Here is a 20,491-nt window from a genome sequence, read left to right as displayed (position 1 = left end):
CTACTTCAAACTTAAGATAAGATAAACTTTATTAATCCCCAGGAGAGGACGTTTGGGTGTTACAGTGAGCAGCAATAGAAATTGCAAAAGCAACAGAAAATACAAAATAAGAAGTTGACTATATATATATGTATATAAGTCTTCAACACAACATCCTCTTCATTTTGTACATTATGGCCCAGTTTAGAGTAAAATACACCATAAAGCAGGGTATGATTTAGGGTGTGGCTACCTTGTGATTGACAAGTCACTACCACTTTGCATTCTCAGTCAAATCCAACCAGGGATAGAGCCACACCAATATGTATCCAGCTCCACCCTCTCATCCAGATATGGTCGCTTCTGGCTCCAAAAAAACAAGTCGTTATGGCCATAATGCCAAATTCGAGGCGTCAGAATAGTAGTCCACAATCCAGTGGGTGACGTCATAGTGGCTCTGTCCACTACTTTTATACAGTCTCATGATTTTTCCCAAGACATTTCTTTGGACTTTTTGTTACAATTTCAAATGTTGTCCACCAAACAATTATCAGGGTAATGGTCTCATCGGCGTGGTTTAAAGCATTTTCCTTTTTAATTGTTATGAAATTCCCAGTGGCTTCTAGAACACAATCTGCCATGGCCAGTCTCCAAACCAATTTATCTCCCTGTCTAACCTCCTAATTATCTCATTAAACTCCATTGTTTAAGACAACCCACTGTGCGCAAATTGCCACAGTAAAGAAAGTGTGCAGTCCGTGAACATGCTCCCATACTTGTACTTATGGAAAAGCTATCTTTTCCTGCACTCTCTTCCCCTCTGTCTCTCTGGTCTTGTTTGCTTTCTCCCCTCTCTCTGTGTTTGGAGTTATCTTGTAAACAGGAAGCTGCAGGGAACAATGCAGTCAAGAGTATGAGAGATGTGAAGAAAGAGTTAGGGAAGGGAGGGGCTTCAGGGTCCAGTCTTTGCATAGATGGACATGGAATGTAAATGGTGTTGTAACTGCTATTACTGCCGCCATAATTAATGTCAGTTATCCCCTTGTGCTGGGCTGGGAGTGATTTTGTCTCTTTGGCTCTGTGGTGTGACCCGGTCACATCAACACAGTCAAACCCCTCCCTCGCTCCTTCCAGAGATCCAGGCTACGGTTGGTTTGAGTGCCTCCAGGCTCTGTAGTCATTATGTTGACTGTGTCTCAAGGGAGAGCTGGTGCACAACAGAGGGAGATATGCCTGGTAGAGAGATGTTGGGAGGGCGGCACAGGAATGCAAAACATAGAAAAATCAGAAGTTATGGAAGGCGGAGAAAGGTCCAGATAAACAAAAGAAGTGATATAGTGGAGGTTATAGACAGGATTGGAGGAGAGTTTTAATGTTGGCCAAAAAAGCAGAAAAGATAAATCTGTCATGTAGATCTGCCCTAAACTGTCAAGTGGCTGTAGTTTTACAATGCCAAGGTCAATCATCAGTTTAAACTTGCAGCAGGGCGGGGTTGAGATTGCATAATATAGGAGGGTTAACTGATCACGGCTCTTGAGAAACTTTGAGCTCAGTGTTGGTGGGGGATGGTGAAGACCTTCTAACTTCTGTTATTGAGAAGCAGATTTTATAGGATTCACTTCACATGAGCAAATGACCAGTGTCCCAGTCCACAATCCTGATTCTGAACTGCAGACTTTTTCCATATTCAAGTGCAGCATTTTAAATACCGCTTCTATCCGTTCCACAGACATACTCCGGTCTCTTCTGTGTTGTCATAAACCCCTACAAGAACCTGCCAATCTACTCAGAAGAGATTGTTGATATGTACAAGGGCAAGAAGAGGCATGAAATGCCACCTCACATCTACGCCATTACTGACACATCCTACAGAAGCATGATGCAGGGTAAGTCCCTACCTACGCCGTTAGTATTGCAGGAGAACATTAGAAGTAAATAATGAGGTGAAATGTACGTCTAAAAGTCTGCTGGCCTGCATACATGATGTTTGTTTGTTTTGTTTTTTTTGCTTTGATTTAAACTTTTACCAGAGTTATTTTAGCATCCCCAAGCTTGTAATACGGGTCCCTTTAAGATTTCATTGTCAATGAAGCTACTGTGCTCGAGTGGTACCACACAGAGCTATAAACTATAAGGTTCCTAAGAGACTAGGTTGTCGGCATGCATACTGTAATACTGGCAGTTTATTTGTATTAGTACGCTCCCTAAGAATGTAAATGAAGTGCATGAGAGTAGCTTGTACATGGAGTTTGGGCCTTCAAGTGGAAGACAGCAGGGACCAGTTGCTGCAGAATATTGAATTTGATGCCAGCAGACCATTTCATATGATTTACTTTCCCCACTGGTCTCAGAAAATCCTATGCTCCGAGTTCTAGTTAAGAAAGATTGTATTTTAAAAAATGAGGCCCGTGTGCCTCATATACAGGTCATTTGTCACATTCTTTGGAAGGATATCCAAGGGATGTGTAAAAAAATAAAATAAAATGCAGTAGATGCCTATTTTTCTTCAGCACATAATATCTCTGTTCTTGAGACTAATGCGGCTCAATTAAAGTTTTAAAATTATAGTTTACAGTGATTATATATCAACTTAAGGCTTTTACGCATGCCATATTACTGAATATGAATATGAATATGCAGTTTTGTGTGAATATTACAAACCCCTAGTTGTTTTTTCCTGCAGGGCTATTGTATTGTAGTCCACCTCCTGTATATACTCTGTTAGCTTGGAAATATGTTTTCAGGCCTGTGCACACCACACCAAGCAACCCCCCTTTGTCCATTGGTGCTCTTTCTCTCCATGTTTGGCTCTAATAAAATGTTCAGATCACATGGGAGGTGATGGGTAATTAATCAGTTACACAGCAGCCCAGCAGCACCACCACTTTCCAGTCACAGGAAGCCGGATATTGATTTCCTGTCTGTGGCCAATGTACTTCCTGTTGCACATACAAAAGCTCTACACACTGTGGTGATAACATATGCTCACTAGAATATGCAGCATTGTTTCATAATCAACATTACTTTACATCTTTTCTGCAGACCGTGAAGACCAGTCCATTCTTTGCACGTGAGTTACAAATCCACACATAGACATGACAAAACACATTGCAATTCATAGTGTTTCCATTATTTTTATTCTGTCTCTCTCCTGAGTTTTAGAACATCCTTCTCTGAATCCTTTGACTTTGCATTTTTCTCCCTTTGTCTTGTAGAGGAGAATCTGGTGCTGGTAAGACAGAGAACACCAAGAAGGTGATCCAGTATCTGGCTCACGTGGCCTCCTCTCACAAGACCAAGAAAGATCAGGTCAGTCCTGCCTCTCATCCACACAGTCCATCCTTCAAGCCTCCCTCCCATTATTCTTTTACATCCTCCAAGTCATGTCTTTTATCTTTATACTTCCTACCTACATCTCTCACTTCACTCCCTGCTTTTACTCTTTATTTGACTCATTTTCAAGGAAGACACAATGCCTAATTCCTCCAGTGCTTTTTTTCTTGCAGGATCAACATTTCCCTGTCCTTCTATTTCATTGAAACTGACATGTATCAGTGTGTGTGTGTGTGTGTGTGTGTATGTATGTATGTGCCCTTGATTGTGTTCATGATTGTTAATCCATCATCGTATTGTTTTCAAATGGCATATTTTCTGCAGTAGACAAGTTCCTCTGTGGTGCAGCTGCCGCAAAAAAAGAGTTGCCATCAAAGGAAAAGGGGTGGCAGTCAAGATAACAGCCCTGCAAACAGTAGTGCAGTTTGAAAGGCTTCTGTTGCTCTGGCATCCTGCATAGAACGGAGCCCTTACTTCATCTGTGATGTATTCAGTGTTGCTGATTTTACTGCATGTCCTCATGAGAAATAAAACCTACCATTAAGCAGTCAAGCATTACGTCAGACTGCTGGAAAACCTGCACTCCTGTTATCTGGCCTGCCAGCTTAATGATAGATGCGACACAGTGGGGTTTGATGAGAACCACATCTATCATCCCTTTTTGAGGTTGTTGTATTTCTCTCTTCCCATCAACAGAACAGCTCGGTCCTGTCACATGTGAGTTAACTCCCACCCTCCATTCACTCTTCCTCCCCCACCTGCTTCTGTCATCACCTTCCTCCTCCACCCCCCGTCCTCACCCCTCATCCTCCCTCCCTTTCCCCTCGCTCGAGTACACTGTTGTGAGAGTCACTTTGCATTAAGGGCAGAGGTGACATGTCTTGCCAGCCAATAGGAAGTAGGGAGGAAGTTTGTTTGCAGATCAGTGGCAGCTGTATGTGTTCCTGTGAAAAATTCAGCCAGACAATGGTAGGATAAGAGGGAGGGGTCTTTGCTGAAAAACACAGCAATGTTTCTTGTATGATAGATGTTTTTCTATACTTGTCTGGTTGAATTTTTCATTTTTTGTATTGCTACTACGTGCCTGAGTCCAAAGTTTTACTGTGCTTTTCTCTTTTTGCATTAAAAATGTGCTTGTGCAGTGAGTGTGCTCATAGTGTACAGATGCCAACATCATGTTCAATACGCTCTGGACAGACACACAGAGGTTATAGATGTTGTACAATGGCCCTACACATAGAGTCAGTGAAAGAACAATAGTCCAGAGTCAGATTTGCTGTTCGGTTTGAAATGAAACCATCAGTTCACAGACCTCTGACAAACATTTGTACATTACATGTCATTGCTTTGAATTCTTATGCCTTTTCAAATGTCAACATGTAATATGTGGTATACAAATGAATCAGCACAGTGGTAGATTTTGTATTTTAGCTGATGTCATTCCATGTTTTTGCTGGATTGATATGTGTGATCGTCAGACAAATCGGTATATAAATAGGCCTGTGACTTCATATTGTAATACACACGGTGTGTGCTGTATAGGGGCAGAAACATCGCTGAAGGCCAGTATAGGTTGAAGGAAGAAGTTTAAAGTTATATATACACTGAAAGGACTGTTTTGTGCTTGGGGTTTACTGGATTGTTCTGCTCTGGTGATAACAACAGAGGTAACAGGTGATGGGTTACAGACGAGGCTCACAGGGTCTCTGGGTGTTTGCACTAACATGATATGTGTGGGGAAAATGCTTGGGTGTGTTTGTGTTAATGCTGGTGTGTGTATGCGGTATCCCTTTTTTTTTTTTTTTTTTTTACCACTGTTTGTTTCAATGTTTTGTACACTCTGTGTTCACCCTTCTCCTCAGACGTAAGTACATCATGGGTAAATTAACGCATACTACTATGTAAGCATATTTATTTAAAAAGAAGCAAACTAATCAGTTTCTTATAGTGCAGTAAATTCATAGCAGATCATCATATGAGGTACTCACAGTCCATCACTGTGAATTATCCATTGTAGCGATTAAGGCGATTGTTAGATCTGAATCCAGCTTTAATGGGTGAGTAAATGGAAAATGTTTATATGTTGCCTTGCTGTTCTCTGCATTTCCACCAGGGGGAGCTGGAGAAGCAGCTGCTGCAGGCTAATCCCATCCTAGAAGCCTTTGGAAATGCCAAGACTGTCAAAAATGACAACTCTTCCAGATTCGTAAGACATAATGCTACATCAGACTCCTTATTAACTGCCTGTTTCCAACTGGACCACACACCTTTTCTTAAATGACCAATGTTTTTTTCCTCCTCTAGGGAAAATTCATCAGGATCAACTTTGATGTCAATGGTTATATCGTTGGTGCCAATATCGAAACTTGTATCCTTCACACTGTCGGGATTACTGCAGGATTTTGTCAGTGTCTCACTACAATATACATACTGATTTGGAAATGTTGTTGTGATTAGTATAAAAAAAAACTTGTCCTTGACAGACTGACCTCTAGATCTGTTGGAGAAATCCCGTGCCATTCGCCAGGCCAAAGATGAGAGGACCTTTCATGTCTTCTACTACTTGCTCACAGGGGCCGGGGATAAACTGCGCAGTAAGCAACATATTACATAACTCTCTGTTTAAAGACAGAGTCAGGATTTCTCAAGGATTTGCAAGGCAGTATTGATCAGTAGTATTTTATACTGAAGCCTTAAGGAGGTCCTTCTTTTAAAGAGTTTTAACTTCTTATATGCTATTTATCTCACTCTGACCATCCTTTCCTGTCAGATGAACTCCTCCTTGAAAATTACAACAATTACCGCTTCCTTTCCAATGGCAACGTAACAATTCCTGGGCAGCAGGACAAGGACCTGTTTACAGAGACCCTGGAGGCCATGAAGATCATGGGTATCCCAGAGGACGAACAGATCGGTAAGGCAGACGGCAAATAACTTTAAAACAACTTATTGTCTCAAATGCTTTGAGTGGAAATTTGCATGTATCCGCCAGCTAGTGCCAGTACAACATAAAACCATGTTTATGCTCCTGTTTGTTCTTTTTGTGCAGGCATGTTGAAGGTGGTGGCCTCTGTGCTGCAGCTGGGGAACATGAACTTCAAGAAGGAGCGCCACACAGACCAGGCCTCCATGCCTGACAACACCGGTAAGTCAAAGATTAACCTGAAGCTAGCTAGTTGGCTGTGTCCTGCTGCTAAACCACCATCTTGTTCAGTGGACAGCAGCACAGACACCCTTCACTTGTAGTTGATGATCCTGCAGTTATATCTCAAGTCTTACTGCTTTCCTTCTTCTCTCTTTTCCCCGTCAACCCCACCATTCACTTTCTTCCTCCCTTCTCCTGTGCACCAGCTGCCCAGAAGGTGAGCCACCTTATGGGAATGAACGTCACAGACTTCACCAGAGCCATCCTGTCGCCCAGGATCAAGGTGGGCAGAGACTATGTCCAGAAGGCCCAGACCCAGGAGCAGGCAGAGTTTGCTGTGGAGGCCTTGGCCAAGGCCACATATGAGAGGATGTTCCGCTGGCTCGTCATGAGGATCAACAAAGCTCTGGACAAGACCAAGAGACAGGGAGCCTCCTTCATCGGCATCCTAGATATTGCTGGCTTTGAGATCTTTGAGGTAGATGAGTGAGACAAACCATACATGACTTGACAGTGTAATATATGGCATAATTGATGTGTATGTACAAAGATATATGAAAAATCTACACAATCTCATCCATGTTGTTATTTGTGCTGTTGATCGAAAGTGTTCTTATGTATTTGTCTCCTTTTGTCCCCTAGCTGAACTCGTTTGAGCAGCTGTGTATCAACTACACCAATGAGAAGCTGCAGCAGCTCTTCAACCACACCATGTTCATCCTGGAGCAGGAGGAGTACCAGAGGGAGGGCATCGAGTGGAGCTTCATCGACTTCGGCCTGGACCTGCAGCCCTGCATCGACCTCATTGAGAAACCTGTGAGTTTGAAAATCTTCAGGCTTTCTTTTCTTTGCATGACCAAGCACTAAGTTGTGTTCTTGTACTTGCACATGTTAGTTCTACCACTGTGTGATACTTGTGTATTGTCCCTTATGTGTGCAGGCCAGTCCCCCTGGTATCCTCGCTCTGCTGGATGAGGAGTGCTGGTTCCCCAAAGCCACAGACAAGAGCTTTGTGGAAAAGGTGCTCCAGGAGCAGGGCACTCACCCCAAGTTCTTCAAGCCCAAGAAACTGAAGGATGAAGCAGACTTCTGTATCATCCATTATGCTGGCAAGGTAAAAGTGCATAGTTCATTATGATGCATTCTCAGTAATACACTTCTTAGGTCTGATTTGTTATAAATATTTAACTTTTTTAGACCTATTTTTGCCTATTCTGTTATATATTTGTCCAGTTCTCGACTTAATGTCCCACAGGCACGCGAGTCTAACAAACTGTAGTAACTTAACAATTCCTGCCTAATGTTAACTCCTCAGGTGGACTACAAGGCAGATGAGTGGCTGATGAAGAACATGGACCCCTTGAATGACAACGTGGCTACACTGCTCAACCAGTCCACTGACAAGTTTGTCTCTGAGCTCTGGAGGGACGGTGAGTTGAGGCCGATGTTAACTTGTATTAACCCAGAAATCACTGCTTCTTTGGTGGCAGTGCTTGATGTGGGACTGTATTTCACGGTGGCTTTCCTGTTTCTGTTTTTGCATTTCATAGTGCTTTCTTTCTCTTTTACTGTCTGGTGTGTGGACCTTTGTTTTTACCTTCTCAAATCCCACTTGTTGTTTCCATCCATTTTTTCCTCTGTATGGCCCCATTTTGTCTGTCACTTTTTTCTTTTACTGGGTCTCAGAGGTACAGAATTGTCAGAGAGCCTATTTTTATCAGCGTTTTCCTATTCTACACTCAGACTCAGGTGACTAGGCTTCTTTTTCATTTTAGTCTTTCCCTCTTACTCCTGCCGTCTGTTTAAACATGCTTATTTCCACCATGAATCCTCTCTGCCGTCCATCCTTTACTCCTAAATGTTCAAACTTGTGTTTTGGGTTTAAACTTTCCAAAGATTCAGATTTTATGAGTTGTTTCTGTCTTTAACCAGCTGTGTGTGCAGTAACAAAATCTTCTGGTCGTCTTGCCACTTGATGTTCTGTCATTGAACTCTCCTTTTCTCCCTCTGTGTAATAGTGTTGTTTGGGGACTCCTGGTGTTGGTCATGGGTACTACAGCGATGGGTATATACTGCATGGGTTTGGTTTGGTTTCTTTATCACCACAAAAATACATGTCCACTGCAACCGCCAATGTTTGTCACCTTCCTGACACACATACATATTTAATTGAACCATCACACATAGTTTCCACTGAGAACTACAAACTGGCAGTGTATACAGTTGACCAGCCCCTTCCACTCACTGCACTGTTTTTTTTTTTTTTGTTTTTTATGGTGTGTAATCTCTCCACGCTTCACTGGCTATTTGTGACTCCACTCTGTCATTCTACTCCTTATTCCTGTTTCCCTCCACGTTCACTTGTTGTTTGTGTGGTGTTTCACTGGTCCTGGTTTTATGAACTGCCTCTACTCTCCCCTGGTGCGTGTTTACCAAGAGGAAGTGGAGAGACAATGGTCATATTCATTCTTCCTTGTGACATGCATTTGGTTTGAGTTTGCCTTGTTGAATATTCAAATTATTGAATTAAACCCCACTGGCTTCTTACATAACATCTCTCCCATCTCTGTTTCTCTGTTTTTTTCTCTATTGTCTCCTCTTTCAGTGGACCGCATTGTGGGTCTGGATAAGGTGTCTGGCATGTCCGAGATGCCTGGTGCCTTTAAGACACGCAAGGGCATGTTCCGCACAGTGGGCCAGCTGTACAAGGAGCAGCTTTCCAAGCTCATGGCCACTTTGAGGAACACAAACCCCAACTTTGTTCGCTGCATCATCCCCAACCATGAGAAGAAGGTATCAGAGAAATGCTGGCACCTATTTGAGCTTTTCCACTGCAGGAACGAAACCAGTGAAACTAGAGACTCAGTTTAGTTCCATAGTTCTTGGTGAAAAGCACAGTCAGCAACTGGGCAGAGTCGAGCTGTTTGTCTGTTTTGCCACACTGCTAACTAGCAAATGTTCCCCTTTCTCAGGCTGGTAAACTGGACCCCCACCTGGTTCTGGACCAGCTGAGGTGCAATGGTGTGCTGGAGGGGATCCGTATCTGCAGACAGGGCTTCCCCAACCGCATCGTCTTCCAGGAGTTCAGACAGAGGTAACAGAATAATAACACTGTTCCCAGTATGTCTTGTTCTCTGGAGGATATGTGAAAGGAAAAAATAACATCATCTGCCCCTTTCCAAGGTATGAAATCCTCACTCCCAATGCCATCCCGAAGGGCTTCATGGATGGAAAGCAGGCCTGTGTGCTCATGGTAAGGGGTCTACAGAATTCTAGCTAAGCTCCACAATAACTACTCCCTCTGCAGTGTGATTGATCTGTGCATTTTCCTGTCCTGTCAGATCAAAAGCCTGGAGCTGGATCCCAACCTGTACCGGATCGGCCAGAGTAAAGTCTTCTTCAGAGCAGGAGTCCTCGCTCACCTGGAGGAGGAGAGGGATATGAAGATCACAGACATCATCATCAGTTTCCAGGCCTGGTGCAGAGGCTACGTGGCCCGCAAGTGAGAAGAGATGATCACCACTTTCCGTCTTTCTCTGCTGTTATCAGGATCCTATTAGCCTATCAGTAGCTGCTAAAAAATACACTGGAGTGTAATCTCAGCTTACACTTTCACTCAGAACAAGACTTCTGCTTTTCAACCTTTGTTTTACCCAATATGAAGTGTGGTTGTCTGAGTCTTTGTCTAATATTGCTTTATAGGGCTTTTGCCAAGAGACAGCAGCAGCTGACTGCAATGAAGGTGATCCAGAGGAACTGTGCCGCTTATCTAAAACTCAGGAACTGGCAGTGGTGGAGACTCTTCACCAAGGTGAACCTCTGACTCCTACAACATCTTAGCCAACATCTTGCTTCCTGTACTTGCCACAACCATGCCCATGCTTCCCTTTTTGTCTTTTCTAACTCCTCACTTCCACTGTTTTGTCCTCAGGTGAAGCCTCTGCTCCAAGTCAGCAGGCAGGAGGAGGAGATGCTTGCCAAGGATGAAGAGCTGGTTAAGGTGAAGGAGAAGCATTTGCATGCTGAGCAGCAGATCCGAGATATGGAGGAAAAACAGCAGCAGGTAAACTAAGAGACCACAGTCTCAGTCCACCCATATCACATTCATTGATGGATAGCGAAGGAGGATACTTGCTTTCATGTCATACGTGCTGTTTATCTTTGAGTTAATTGTGCGAGGTATTAAAGTAATCTTTTTGCTTTGCTTGCAGCTGAGTGCTGAGAAGATGGCCCTGCAGGAGCAGCTTCAGGCAGAAACAGAACTCTGTGCTGAGGCGGAAGAGATGAGAGTCCGTCTGGCTGCCAGGAAGCAGGAGCTGGAGGAGATCCTCCATGACCTGGAGGCCCGCCTGGAGGAGGAGGAAGAGCGCGCCTCTCACTTCATAACAGAGAAAAAGAAGATGCAGCAAAATATTGGAGTAAGTCTGAAAAGCTCACTCCATACACTGACTTATTTAAATATGTCTGCACTGTAGACTCTGTATAGAATACACACTGTTTGCTATGCTTTGCCAACCCTACTGTCATTAATCTGCACACAGGACTTGGAGCAGCAGCTGGATGAGGAGGAGGCAGCCAGACAGAAGCTCCAGCTGGAGAAGGTCACCTTAGAGGCCAAGATGAAGAAGACAGAAGAGGATATTATACTTCTAGATGACCAGAACAGCAAACTCAACAAGGTTAGGATGAAAAGAACTCTAACTATTGGGACGGACATTGTGATTAGTCAGTAAGAGCAGTGGTTACGTGTTCTTTTTGATGTAAGCACACAACGAAGCTAAGATGATGCTAGTGACTGCTGCTGTGCTCGTTTTAACTGCTGACTGGCGCTCTTGTTCACCCCGTTTGTGATACAGGAGAAGAAGTTGCTGGAGGAGAGGATCTCTGAGTTCACCACCAACCTGGCGGAGGAGGAGGAGAAATCAAAGAGCCTGCAGAAACTCAAGACCAAACATGAGGCCATGATCACAGACCTGGAGGGTAGGAAGAAAGCACACTAGGGACATACAGTTACTGACATGATAGCCATAGATCCCACCGGTCCTAAACAGGACAAGGTGTTATTGCAGTTTTGAACCTTCTGCATTGTTCCCCTCTGCATAATCTTGTATTATTTCCTTTTTTTCCCTGTCAGACCGTCTGCGCAGGGAGGAGAAACAGCGGCAGGAGCTGGAAAAGAACCGACGCAAGCTGGAGGGCGAGTTCACTGATGTACACGACCAGATTGCGGAGCTGCAGGCCCAGATTGCTGAGCTCCGTGCCCAACTTGCCAAGAAGGAGGAAGAGCTTCAGGCAGCTCTGGCCAGGTCTGTTTAATGTGTAATTGTTTGCCATTGTTGCCCTGTCCTCAGTCAGTAGTAGTGTTGTAGGTTATTTTAATCACATGCGTGATTGAAGGATAATACCCCCCCCCCCCACTCTATTAACTAATTTCTGCTGACCTACTCCTCCCTTAAGGATCGAGGAGGAGGCAGCACAGAAGAACCTGGCCCAGAAAAAGATCCGTGAGATGGAGGCTCAGCTCTCTGAACTGCAGGAGGATTTGGAGCTGGAGAGGCAGGCCCGCACCAAGGCAGAGAAACACCGCAGGGACCTGGGAGAAGAGCTGGAGGCCCTCAAGACCGAGCTAGAGGACACTCTGGACTCCACCGCCGCTCAGCAAGAACTAAGGTAGCGACATTGGTCTAGGAATAGCTACGACACTTGAACCTGTCTACATGGCATTTCTTTGAGTGTGGACACAAACAGATTAACCTGTCCTCTCCCTGCTCAGGACAAAGCGTGAGACAGAGGTGGCACATCTTAAAAAGACTCTGGATGAAGAGGCCAAAGTTCACGAACAGCAGCTGGGGGACATGAGACAGAAACACAGCCAGGCCTTCGATGAGCTCAATGAGCAGCTGGAGCAGGCCAAGAGGGTAATTTTTAAATCTTTTTCAGAGCCTTTATCCAACTGCTTTGATTTCTCCTAAATGCACATGTTTTTTTGGACTGCAGAAACCATTAACACTTATTCTCCCCTACAGAACAAAGTGTCAATGGAGAAGGCCAAGCAGGCTCTGGAGTCGGAGAGGAATGAGCTAGCCATTGAGGTGCAGACGCTGATGCAGGGTAAGGGAGACTCCGAGCATCGCAGGAAGAAGGCTGAAGCCCAGGTCCAGGAGCTGCAGCTCAAATATTCAGAGAGTGAGCGGCAGAGGGTGGAGCAGGCCGAGAAACTGACAAAAGTGCAGGTACAGCTCTTTGAAACACTTTGACAACCATTGATATGCCTGAAGGGTTTCTTGTTCTTTTGTCAGTGCTGTTTGCATCTGTAACTATTAGGTTGATGATTACAGCTGAATGTTTGTGTTTCTCAGCACAATTGTTAATGTTAATTCTGAGTTGTTATTAACTGAACTGAATCCTGAGTAAATGTGTTGTTTCTGTTCAGTGGTTCATTTGTTGTCCTGTTGTCCACAGGCTGAACTGGATAATGTAAACTGCATGCTGTGTGATGTGGAGGGCAAGTCCATCAAGGCAGCAAAAGACTACTCTGCTGTGGAGTCCCAGCTGCAGGATGTTCAGGTACGCAGACATGCCAAACATGCTGTTTATACCCCCCTGCATGTGCAGAGAGAAAACTAAATAAAAATGTCCATCCCTTCAGTTGCTTTCAGCACAAACGGGGCATGTTCATTCAAACAAGAAGTGTTAATGGTTAATCAATGGTCGAGAATTTTATCTATCAGATGTTTCATTTATGTATCTCTGCTTTGAATTTATTCACAAAAATGTGAAGAAAAGGAATGTTAAGAAAGAAAGAATTTGATAGTTGACCAAAGCTATATTAACTGACCAAGTGCAAAGTTGCTAAAACTTTGTATGCATCCTTCAGCTTATTTTCAGTCACCAAATTTCCAAACATTAGTTAGTTACTGTCCCCTGCCTTGAACAGTCATGTTTAGAGTACGTATCCCTCGCCTGCAGTTCTTCAAGGGTGCTGAAAACAAAGCACTACTCCTTTTTTTAAAGTACTGGGCTGTAGGGGTAGACAATAGGAAAAATCTCACCTATATCCTCAAAACTATAATGTGCTGTAATACATGGTTTAATCTTGTGAATGTACTGTTTGTGGTATAACGACATGAAGAAGAGATGGGTAAAAATCAATTTATTTAATTTCTGATTCAAATCAGTGCTGTGAAAATATCCTAGTAATTTAGTGTTTTTATTGAGGGGAAAAAAACATTCATTATCTGTTTTATAGACTGCACAAAAACTCTCAGTGACCTTGTCAGTAATCCTTAAAAGTACATCTGCTCCTTCTCCCTTCTTAAAAAATCCAAACTCTTTTATTTGTAAATATTTTTCATATTGAACGTTTCTCTACTGGACATAAGATGTCTCTCACTCCACTGTAAAGTCCATTCTCACCAGGCGTGGTGGCATCCAGGTGTCAGTGTGTGTGCACTGGAGTTTTCAAGTTTCCACATCGCGTTTTTTAAGTTGCATACTGAACCACAGTTGCTTTCCAAACTAGTGATGTCACAAAATAATGCTCAAATGCTCAAACATGTATTAAAGTCGTATTTAAGTCGAGAAACTTAAGCAGGTGAATGTGATAGTCACAATAAGAAATCAACTATTTGGGAAAAAAAGTAAAAATTGCTTCGATTTTTTTGATGTTAAAATCTTTTACAATATCAAACGGTCTGCTACATTTAATTCAGCCTTTCCATGCCCATGTTTACAACAGGAGCTACTCCAGGAGGAGACCCGCCAGAAGCTGTCACATTCCACACGTCTGCGGCAGCTGGAGGATGAACAGAACAACCTGAGAGAGCAGCTGGAGGAAGAGGAAGAAGCCAAGAGAAATGTAGAGAAGCAGCTTCAGATGATGCAGGCTCAGGTAAGAAACGCATGAACGTGTCCTTCATTTCAACTAGTGCTACCCCGCCTGGGATATTTTGAAGCACACGTCTGCCTCACACGTTAAATGTTTGAGTGACGCCGGCTCTTTCTCTTATAGCTTGCTGATATGAAAAAGAAGGTAGAGCAGGACGCGGGCTGTCTAGAGACTGCTGAGGAGGCGAAGAAGAGGTTTCAAAGAGACCTGGAGGGAACGAACCAGCGCCTGGAGGAGAAGTGCGCTGCCTATGAGAAGCTGGACAAAACCAAGACACGTCTGCAGCAAGAGCTGGACGACCTGCTGGTAGACCAGGACCACCTCCGACAGATCGTCTCCAACCTGGAGAAGAAGCAGAAGAAGTTTGACCAGGTGTGATAATGTGTTTAGAGAAGCAATTAACACTTCTTTGATTATATTGATGTGAAATCTGAGGATCGTGATTTGACATTGTCTTCCTGACTTTCTATAGATGCTGGCAGAGGAGAAGAACATATCTGCGCGCTACGCAGAGGAGCGTGACCGTGCTGAAGCTGAGGCCCGTGAGAAGGAGACCCGTGCGCTGGCTTTAACCCGTGAGCTGGACTCTCTCATGGACATCAAGGAGGAACTGGACCGCAACAACAAACTGCTGCGGGCTGAGATGGAGGACTTGGTATCATCCAAGGATGATGTTGGCAAGAATGTAAGTTTGGAAAATGGTGTTTTGGGAGGGGGGAGGTGTGTGTGTGTGTTTGCGCGTCATCCTCATCACAAATCCTGTTCCCCGTTCCTGCAGGTCCACGAGCTGGAGAAGGCTAAACGTGCGATGGAGCAGCAGCTGGAGGAGATGAAGACTCAGCTGGAGGAGCTGGAGGATGAGCTGCAGGCCACAGAGGATGCCAAGCTGCGTCTGGAGGTCAACATGCAGGCCATGAAGGCCCAGTATGAGAGAGACCTGGCTGGACGTGACGAGATGGGCGAGGAGAAGAAGAGAGCGCTGGTCAAACAGGTACTAACAGGACACAGACTGAACCAAACCTTATGCATATGCTTTCTGCTGGGAAACTGGACTGTCTCTATTTAGTATGTTAGTTTTGGTTGCTATCAGCTTACTGTCCTAGATCAGTATTCTTGTTGTCTTAATGTTTTTGACAACATTTTCTTTAGAAAGACATTCAGTGCACAATAACAATCATTTGAAAATTCCAGAAAATGATTGTGGTATTAAACTTTTTACGTTTACAAATCTAATTTGTAATTGGACATTAACAAGCCGTAATGCAGGTGCAGCATCTTGGCTGTGGGTAATGGCTGAAATCAAATGTGTCCTCGCTCAGGTGCGGGAGATGGAGATGGAGCTGGAGGATGAGAGGAAGCAGCGTTCTGCAGCCGTGGCTGCGCGCAAGAAGCTGGAGCTGGACCTGAAGGAGCTGGAGGCAGGCATCGACATGGCCAACAAGAACCGTGACGAGGCCCTCAAACAGCTGAAGAAACTCCAAGTGAGTCAGTTGGAATATCTCGAATACAAGCGTGTCCACAGCACCTCAGTTAAGTGTTTGAATGCTAACCCTGTGGTTTGTTCCCACAGGCCCAGATGAAGGAGCTCATCCGGGAGCTGGAGGATACTCGCATGTCCAGAGAGGAGATCCTTGCTCAGAGCAAGGAGGCAGAGAAAAAACTGAAGGGCATGGAGGCTGATATGCTGCAGATGCAGGAGGTCGGCATGCTCACCTCCTCAACTCTCTGTCCTGTTCCCCTGCCTTTGTTTTGCACTCAATCTTATTGCTCCTTTCTCGTTTATCCCTGTGCAGGAGCTGGCAGCTGCAGAGAGAGTAAAGAGACAGGCCCAGCTGGAGAGAGACGAACTGCAGGATGAGATTAACAACCAGGCCACCAAGAAGTAAGATGTCTATCAAACTGCAGCAAATGGCAGAGCTGTCAGTTGTGCGCCTCATGACAGCTTTTTTAATTCTGTATCCCTGTGTCCTGCCATCGCTCACCTCTTTCCCGCCGGTCTTCATCTCTCAGTGCTCAGGTTGTAGAGGAGAGGAGACGGCTGGAGGCTCGTATTGCTCAGCTGGAGGAGGAGCTGGAGGAGGAGCAGTGCAACACCGAGCTGGTTAACGACCGGCTGAAGAAAGCAATGCTGCAGGTCTGTGGAGAGGAGTGCAGAGCAGCTGGTTATGATGTCGGGTTTTATCAGTACAGGTTCATTCCAGAAGAAACGCTGATCCCTTTCCCTTTGCAGAATGAAAATAGTTTGATTTTAAGTTCTTATCTTGGCTGAAATCCTAATCCTACTAAATCACCCCAACATTTGTATTTTTTCGTTTTGTTTTCAGACTGACCAGATGAATGTGGAGCTGACAGCAGAGCGCAGCACCTCTCAGCGTGTGGAAGGAGCTCGTTCTCAGCTGGAGCGTCAGAACAAGGAGCTGAAACTGAAGCTGCAGGAGCTGGAGGGAACGGTCAAGTCCAAGTACAAGGCCAATATGGCCGCCCTGGAGGCAAAGATCGCTCAGCTGGAGGAACAGCTGGACATGGAGACCAGGTACAAGCCTGCTTCACTACATTTTAAACCACCATACTTTGACAGCATTAGTTACTAGTTACTTTTAAGATTAAGGTTTGACATTAAAAAAAAAACATTGTCAATATACAAGCAGGAAGCTTGGTGCTCTATACAATAGTATAACACTGGCAGGGGTCGTTTCTGAGTCCTTTAACTCTTGACAGTTAAACTACATTTTGATACTACTAGTTTTGCACTGAAGATATTACTATTCGACTGTATGTGACGTTGTGTTTTTAGTCTGACCAGTCTTATTGTTGGCTCAGGGAGAGGCAGGCTGCCACCAAGCTTGTGAGACGTACAGAGAAGAAACTGAAGGAAGTCATCCTGCAGGTGGACGACGAGAGACGCAACACAGAGCAGCACAAGGACCAGGTCAGAGGTTCTCCTTCACCATTTTAAAGCTAATAATCGTCACTGGAGCTTTACATTGGCTATCTCTCCCTGTTCTGGCGTTTTTGAGTATTATCAATGTAATATTGGTGTAGATTTACATCTGTACTGTGCCACATTCCTGCTAACTACTGTACAATGCAATTGATGAATGACAGATATCATGCAGGTTTTTTTGTACAGCTACCTTCATCTGTGTCGAATTACAGGTCGACAAGTTGAACTCTCGCATGAAGCAGCTGAAGCGTCAGCTGGAGGAGGCTGAGGAAGAGGCTCAAAGAGCAAACGCCAACCGAAGGAAACTGCAGAGAGAGCTGGAGGACGCCACGGAGTCGGCAGACGCCATGAACCGTGAAGTCACCACCCTCAAGAACAAGCTCAGGTAGAGAATCAGTAGCTTTCATTTATATATCCAGTTTACACTGCTAGTTGTAGCACTGCTTGAATTACCGCCCAGTCCTGCTGTGCATAAATAGTCCGGAATTATTGTGGTCTCCATTTTATTCATTTATTTTCTCTTTTAGGCGTGGCGACCTCCCCTTTACCATTCGCCGCACCGTTCCCCGTACTGGCATCGAAAGCGACGAGGAGAGCGAGCCCAAGAGCGAGCCCTCCGAGCCCAAGCCTGAATGAACAGCCGCAGTGCCACTCGACTCCTTCAGAACTGCATCATAAATAGACCGACCCAAATTCACATCTGAGCACACATTACTGTACCTACTGAACGGAGAGGAACACAAACACGAGAATGTTGTTGAAACTAGAGACAGGGATTCAGCCGACAAGTGTAGTCCTGCGACAGTCTGATCTCTTCAACACTGACAATCTATGCATTCTTAACACACTTTCACACATACAGAAGCCAGTAAACTGGGACAATCACCATGCTGACAAACACACACACACGTTATTTTTGGGCCAAATTTTTGTTTTGCTTGATTTTTCATTCTCTGGGAAAAAAACAGTAAAATGATATTTTTATAAGGAAACATTCCAGTTATAATAGTCCTGACTTAGGATCTATTTTTCTAATTGAAGGAGGGGAAAACAAAGAAAGAAGTATACATAAATGAAGAAGGATTACTGGAAGGGGACCAAAGTTAATATCTCGATCTATAGAATTGTATTTAAAGCAGAAATTTTTATAATGGTTAAGAATGGAAGTGCTTCATGTTTATTATGCTCGCGCTCTCGCCTCAGTTTATAATGAAGGTTTATATGCTGAAATGTATTCTATCAATTTAGCTGCAGTTAGTGCTCGTGACTACGCTTTTGAGCTTAAGAATTTGATATACAGACATTTCATGTGGAAACAAAATTGGAGGCAGATATCAAATAACATAATTGGAGACTCATTGACGCATACTGGAGGCATTTGATTGTGCTGAAATTTCTTAATTTTGCACTGAGATGACAAAAAACACTTAAGCCTAGACATTATAAACCACTGCATTTGTGTTTCATTGAACCATTCATGGAGAGGCTTGCAAGTTTTGGTGAAACTGTGCTTGTGCTCATTTAGTAAGCGCACAGACAGCCAACACACACTAAGGCCTTAAATATAGCTGCATTCTACAGGGCAGGGTTGTTGGCTTTTTTTCTGGACATTTTTTTTTTTTACATTTATCACTATCAGTGTTTTCCTTAATGTTGAAGGTAAAGTTTAAATGGGGTGGTGGGGTAGCTTATTACTCACAGCACACACTGTATTTTCCGAGCACAGCCTGTTGGAGGAGGAGTAGCTGAGGTTGCTGCAAACCAAAGGCAGATTGAGGAGGAAGGGACGCACTTCATCACTGTAACCTCTGTTCACGATACTCTGGCTGATTGGGCTTCATGCGAGCCGACATGCAGTCAAGTATTGAGTAGACTCGCGAGATGAGCAGTACTATAGATATACAAGCTCTTTGTGTCAGGATGATGTTAACCCCTCACAGGCTGTGCTCAGGGGCGGCTTTTGGCTCACACTGCTGGGAAGTGAGAGGAATGTGTTGTTACTTGAGAAAAACAGCTCACAGTGCTCTTAAAAACAATGGAAATTAAAAAAAAAGAAGAAAAGCTGCATCTCCAACAAGTCTTCATTAATGTTTATCTGTGTGCACCTCTGGAATGGAAATCATGTTGTGAAATGTTGGTATTATTGCAATTAAAGAGGCTTTCTAAACTGCTACATGTTGACCTCTTGTGTTCTGTTTTTCATTTCATGTCATGCTGAGGTTTGCTTTAGGAGGCTTTTAAGTCAGTGTTTTCAGAGAAAGGGTTAAAGGCCAAGGAAAGTCCAGAGTTGAACTTAATCAAGGCTGAAGTTGTTTATGAAATGATGTGTCACCACCAGCAGAGGGCAGTCATGGCTTTCTAAAAGGCTCAGCAGGGCACCAGCAAGTCAAAACCAGTTTGACCAGTGAGTCAAATATAGTAAACAGGAGAGGGAAAAATTAGGTGAGAGCTCTTTTTGATATCATTTTTCCTCTTGCATGTTTCTGTTGCCTTCATTTCAACACTGGATAATACACTGTTTACTTTTTCTAAAGTACTTTTTCTGTTGCTTGAACCCGTGAATGAAAGATGTCCCGGTTATATCTTAATATAGAGTCAGTGGTGGAAAGGACATGTTTAAGGTACTGAAGAATATTTTAATGTCCTCTAATCCCGTATAATTGAATAGCAATGTCAAGTGTATTTCTATAGCACACTTCGTACTCAATTAAGTGTGCTTTACATAACTAAAACCCAAATAACTATATATAAAAATATAAGTCTAAAAAGTAATAAGAGGAGAATATTGTATTTAGAGATTGTGGAAGGAGTCATTCTGCATTACTAGTACTTTTACTGTACGTACATTTTTAATGTACGCTTCTGTACTTTTATTTAAATAAAATGTGGACAAATGCATCAAATCGCTCCCAATATACGGTTTAAGATGTGGGATGTTTAAATGGTTTTATTTTCAGAGAAACACTTCCTTAAATGTGTGTGTTTGCCTGATTGTGTATTCCACTAAAGACACACACTTGTTCTGCCTCGACCGAGTTTTTGAGGAGGCGTGCACAAGTTCCCTGACGTCTATTTCACTGAAGTCTTGAAATAATTGGTTAAGATTCATGTGAAAGGTTGGCTGGTTAACCAATCAGGAACCAGTAGTTCGTACATGGGCGGGGTTTCCTCTCAGTTACTCCTGGCCGCCTCGTCAAACAGA

At 43.8% G+C, this 20,491-nt stretch overlaps 1 protein-coding gene across 2 annotated transcripts in view; it reads left to right on the top strand.

The window, feature by feature from the left end:
- LOC121620490 (myosin-9-like) overlaps positions 1-19,462 on the top strand; it is a 30,700-nt gene extending 11,238 nt beyond the window's left edge. Inside the window, exons 3-41 of one of the 2 annotated variants that reach the window (XM_041956539.1) lie at positions 1,709-1,865; positions 3,022-3,049; positions 3,195-3,288; positions 4,009-4,029; positions 5,426-5,518; positions 5,617-5,680; positions 5,808-5,906; positions 6,083-6,226; positions 6,362-6,457; positions 6,664-6,935; positions 7,100-7,273; positions 7,398-7,571; positions 7,773-7,887; positions 9,063-9,250; positions 9,430-9,551; positions 9,641-9,710; positions 9,799-9,959; positions 10,160-10,268; positions 10,389-10,520; positions 10,669-10,875; positions 10,999-11,136; positions 11,314-11,437; positions 11,592-11,763; positions 11,915-12,127; positions 12,231-12,375; positions 12,484-12,690; positions 12,920-13,024; positions 14,196-14,348; positions 14,469-14,717; positions 14,818-15,030; positions 15,124-15,336; positions 15,665-15,826; positions 15,916-16,044; positions 16,139-16,227; positions 16,356-16,479; positions 16,670-16,878; positions 17,166-17,274; positions 17,502-17,674; positions 17,817-19,462. In XM_041956539.1, the coding sequence (XP_041812473.1) occupies positions 1,709-1,865; positions 3,022-3,049; positions 3,195-3,288; positions 4,009-4,029; positions 5,426-5,518; positions 5,617-5,680; positions 5,808-5,906; positions 6,083-6,226; positions 6,362-6,457; positions 6,664-6,935; positions 7,100-7,273; positions 7,398-7,571; positions 7,773-7,887; positions 9,063-9,250; positions 9,430-9,551; positions 9,641-9,710; positions 9,799-9,959; positions 10,160-10,268; positions 10,389-10,520; positions 10,669-10,875; positions 10,999-11,136; positions 11,314-11,437; positions 11,592-11,763; positions 11,915-12,127; positions 12,231-12,375; positions 12,484-12,690; positions 12,920-13,024; positions 14,196-14,348; positions 14,469-14,717; positions 14,818-15,030; positions 15,124-15,336; positions 15,665-15,826; positions 15,916-16,044; positions 16,139-16,227; positions 16,356-16,479; positions 16,670-16,878; positions 17,166-17,274; positions 17,502-17,674; positions 17,817-17,925 (5,556 nt within the window). In that variant the 3' untranslated portion in view covers positions 17,926-19,462. The remainder of the gene's footprint in view (positions 1-1,708; positions 1,866-3,021; positions 3,050-3,194; positions 3,289-4,008; positions 4,030-5,425; positions 5,519-5,616; positions 5,681-5,807; positions 5,907-6,082; positions 6,227-6,361; positions 6,458-6,663; positions 6,936-7,099; positions 7,274-7,397; positions 7,572-7,772; positions 7,888-9,062; positions 9,251-9,429; positions 9,552-9,640; positions 9,711-9,798; positions 9,960-10,159; positions 10,269-10,388; positions 10,521-10,668; positions 10,876-10,998; positions 11,137-11,313; positions 11,438-11,591; positions 11,764-11,914; positions 12,128-12,230; positions 12,376-12,483; positions 12,691-12,919; positions 13,025-14,195; positions 14,349-14,468; positions 14,718-14,817; positions 15,031-15,123; positions 15,337-15,664; positions 15,827-15,915; positions 16,045-16,138; positions 16,228-16,355; positions 16,480-16,669; positions 16,879-17,165; positions 17,275-17,501; positions 17,675-17,816) is intronic. The other variant, XM_041956540.1, reaches the window with a different exon arrangement.
- Positions 19,463-20,491: the final 1,029 nt, after the last annotated feature.

This window comes from Chelmon rostratus, chromosome 17 (genome assembly GCF_017976325.1).
Source record: "Chelmon rostratus isolate fCheRos1 chromosome 17, fCheRos1.pri, whole genome shotgun sequence".
In the NCBI taxonomy this organism is placed as follows: Eukaryota; Metazoa; Chordata; class Actinopteri; order Chaetodontiformes; family Chaetodontidae; genus Chelmon; species Chelmon rostratus.
Note: the sequence above shows the minus strand (reverse complement) of the source record. Positions and strands in the feature narration are given on the sequence as shown.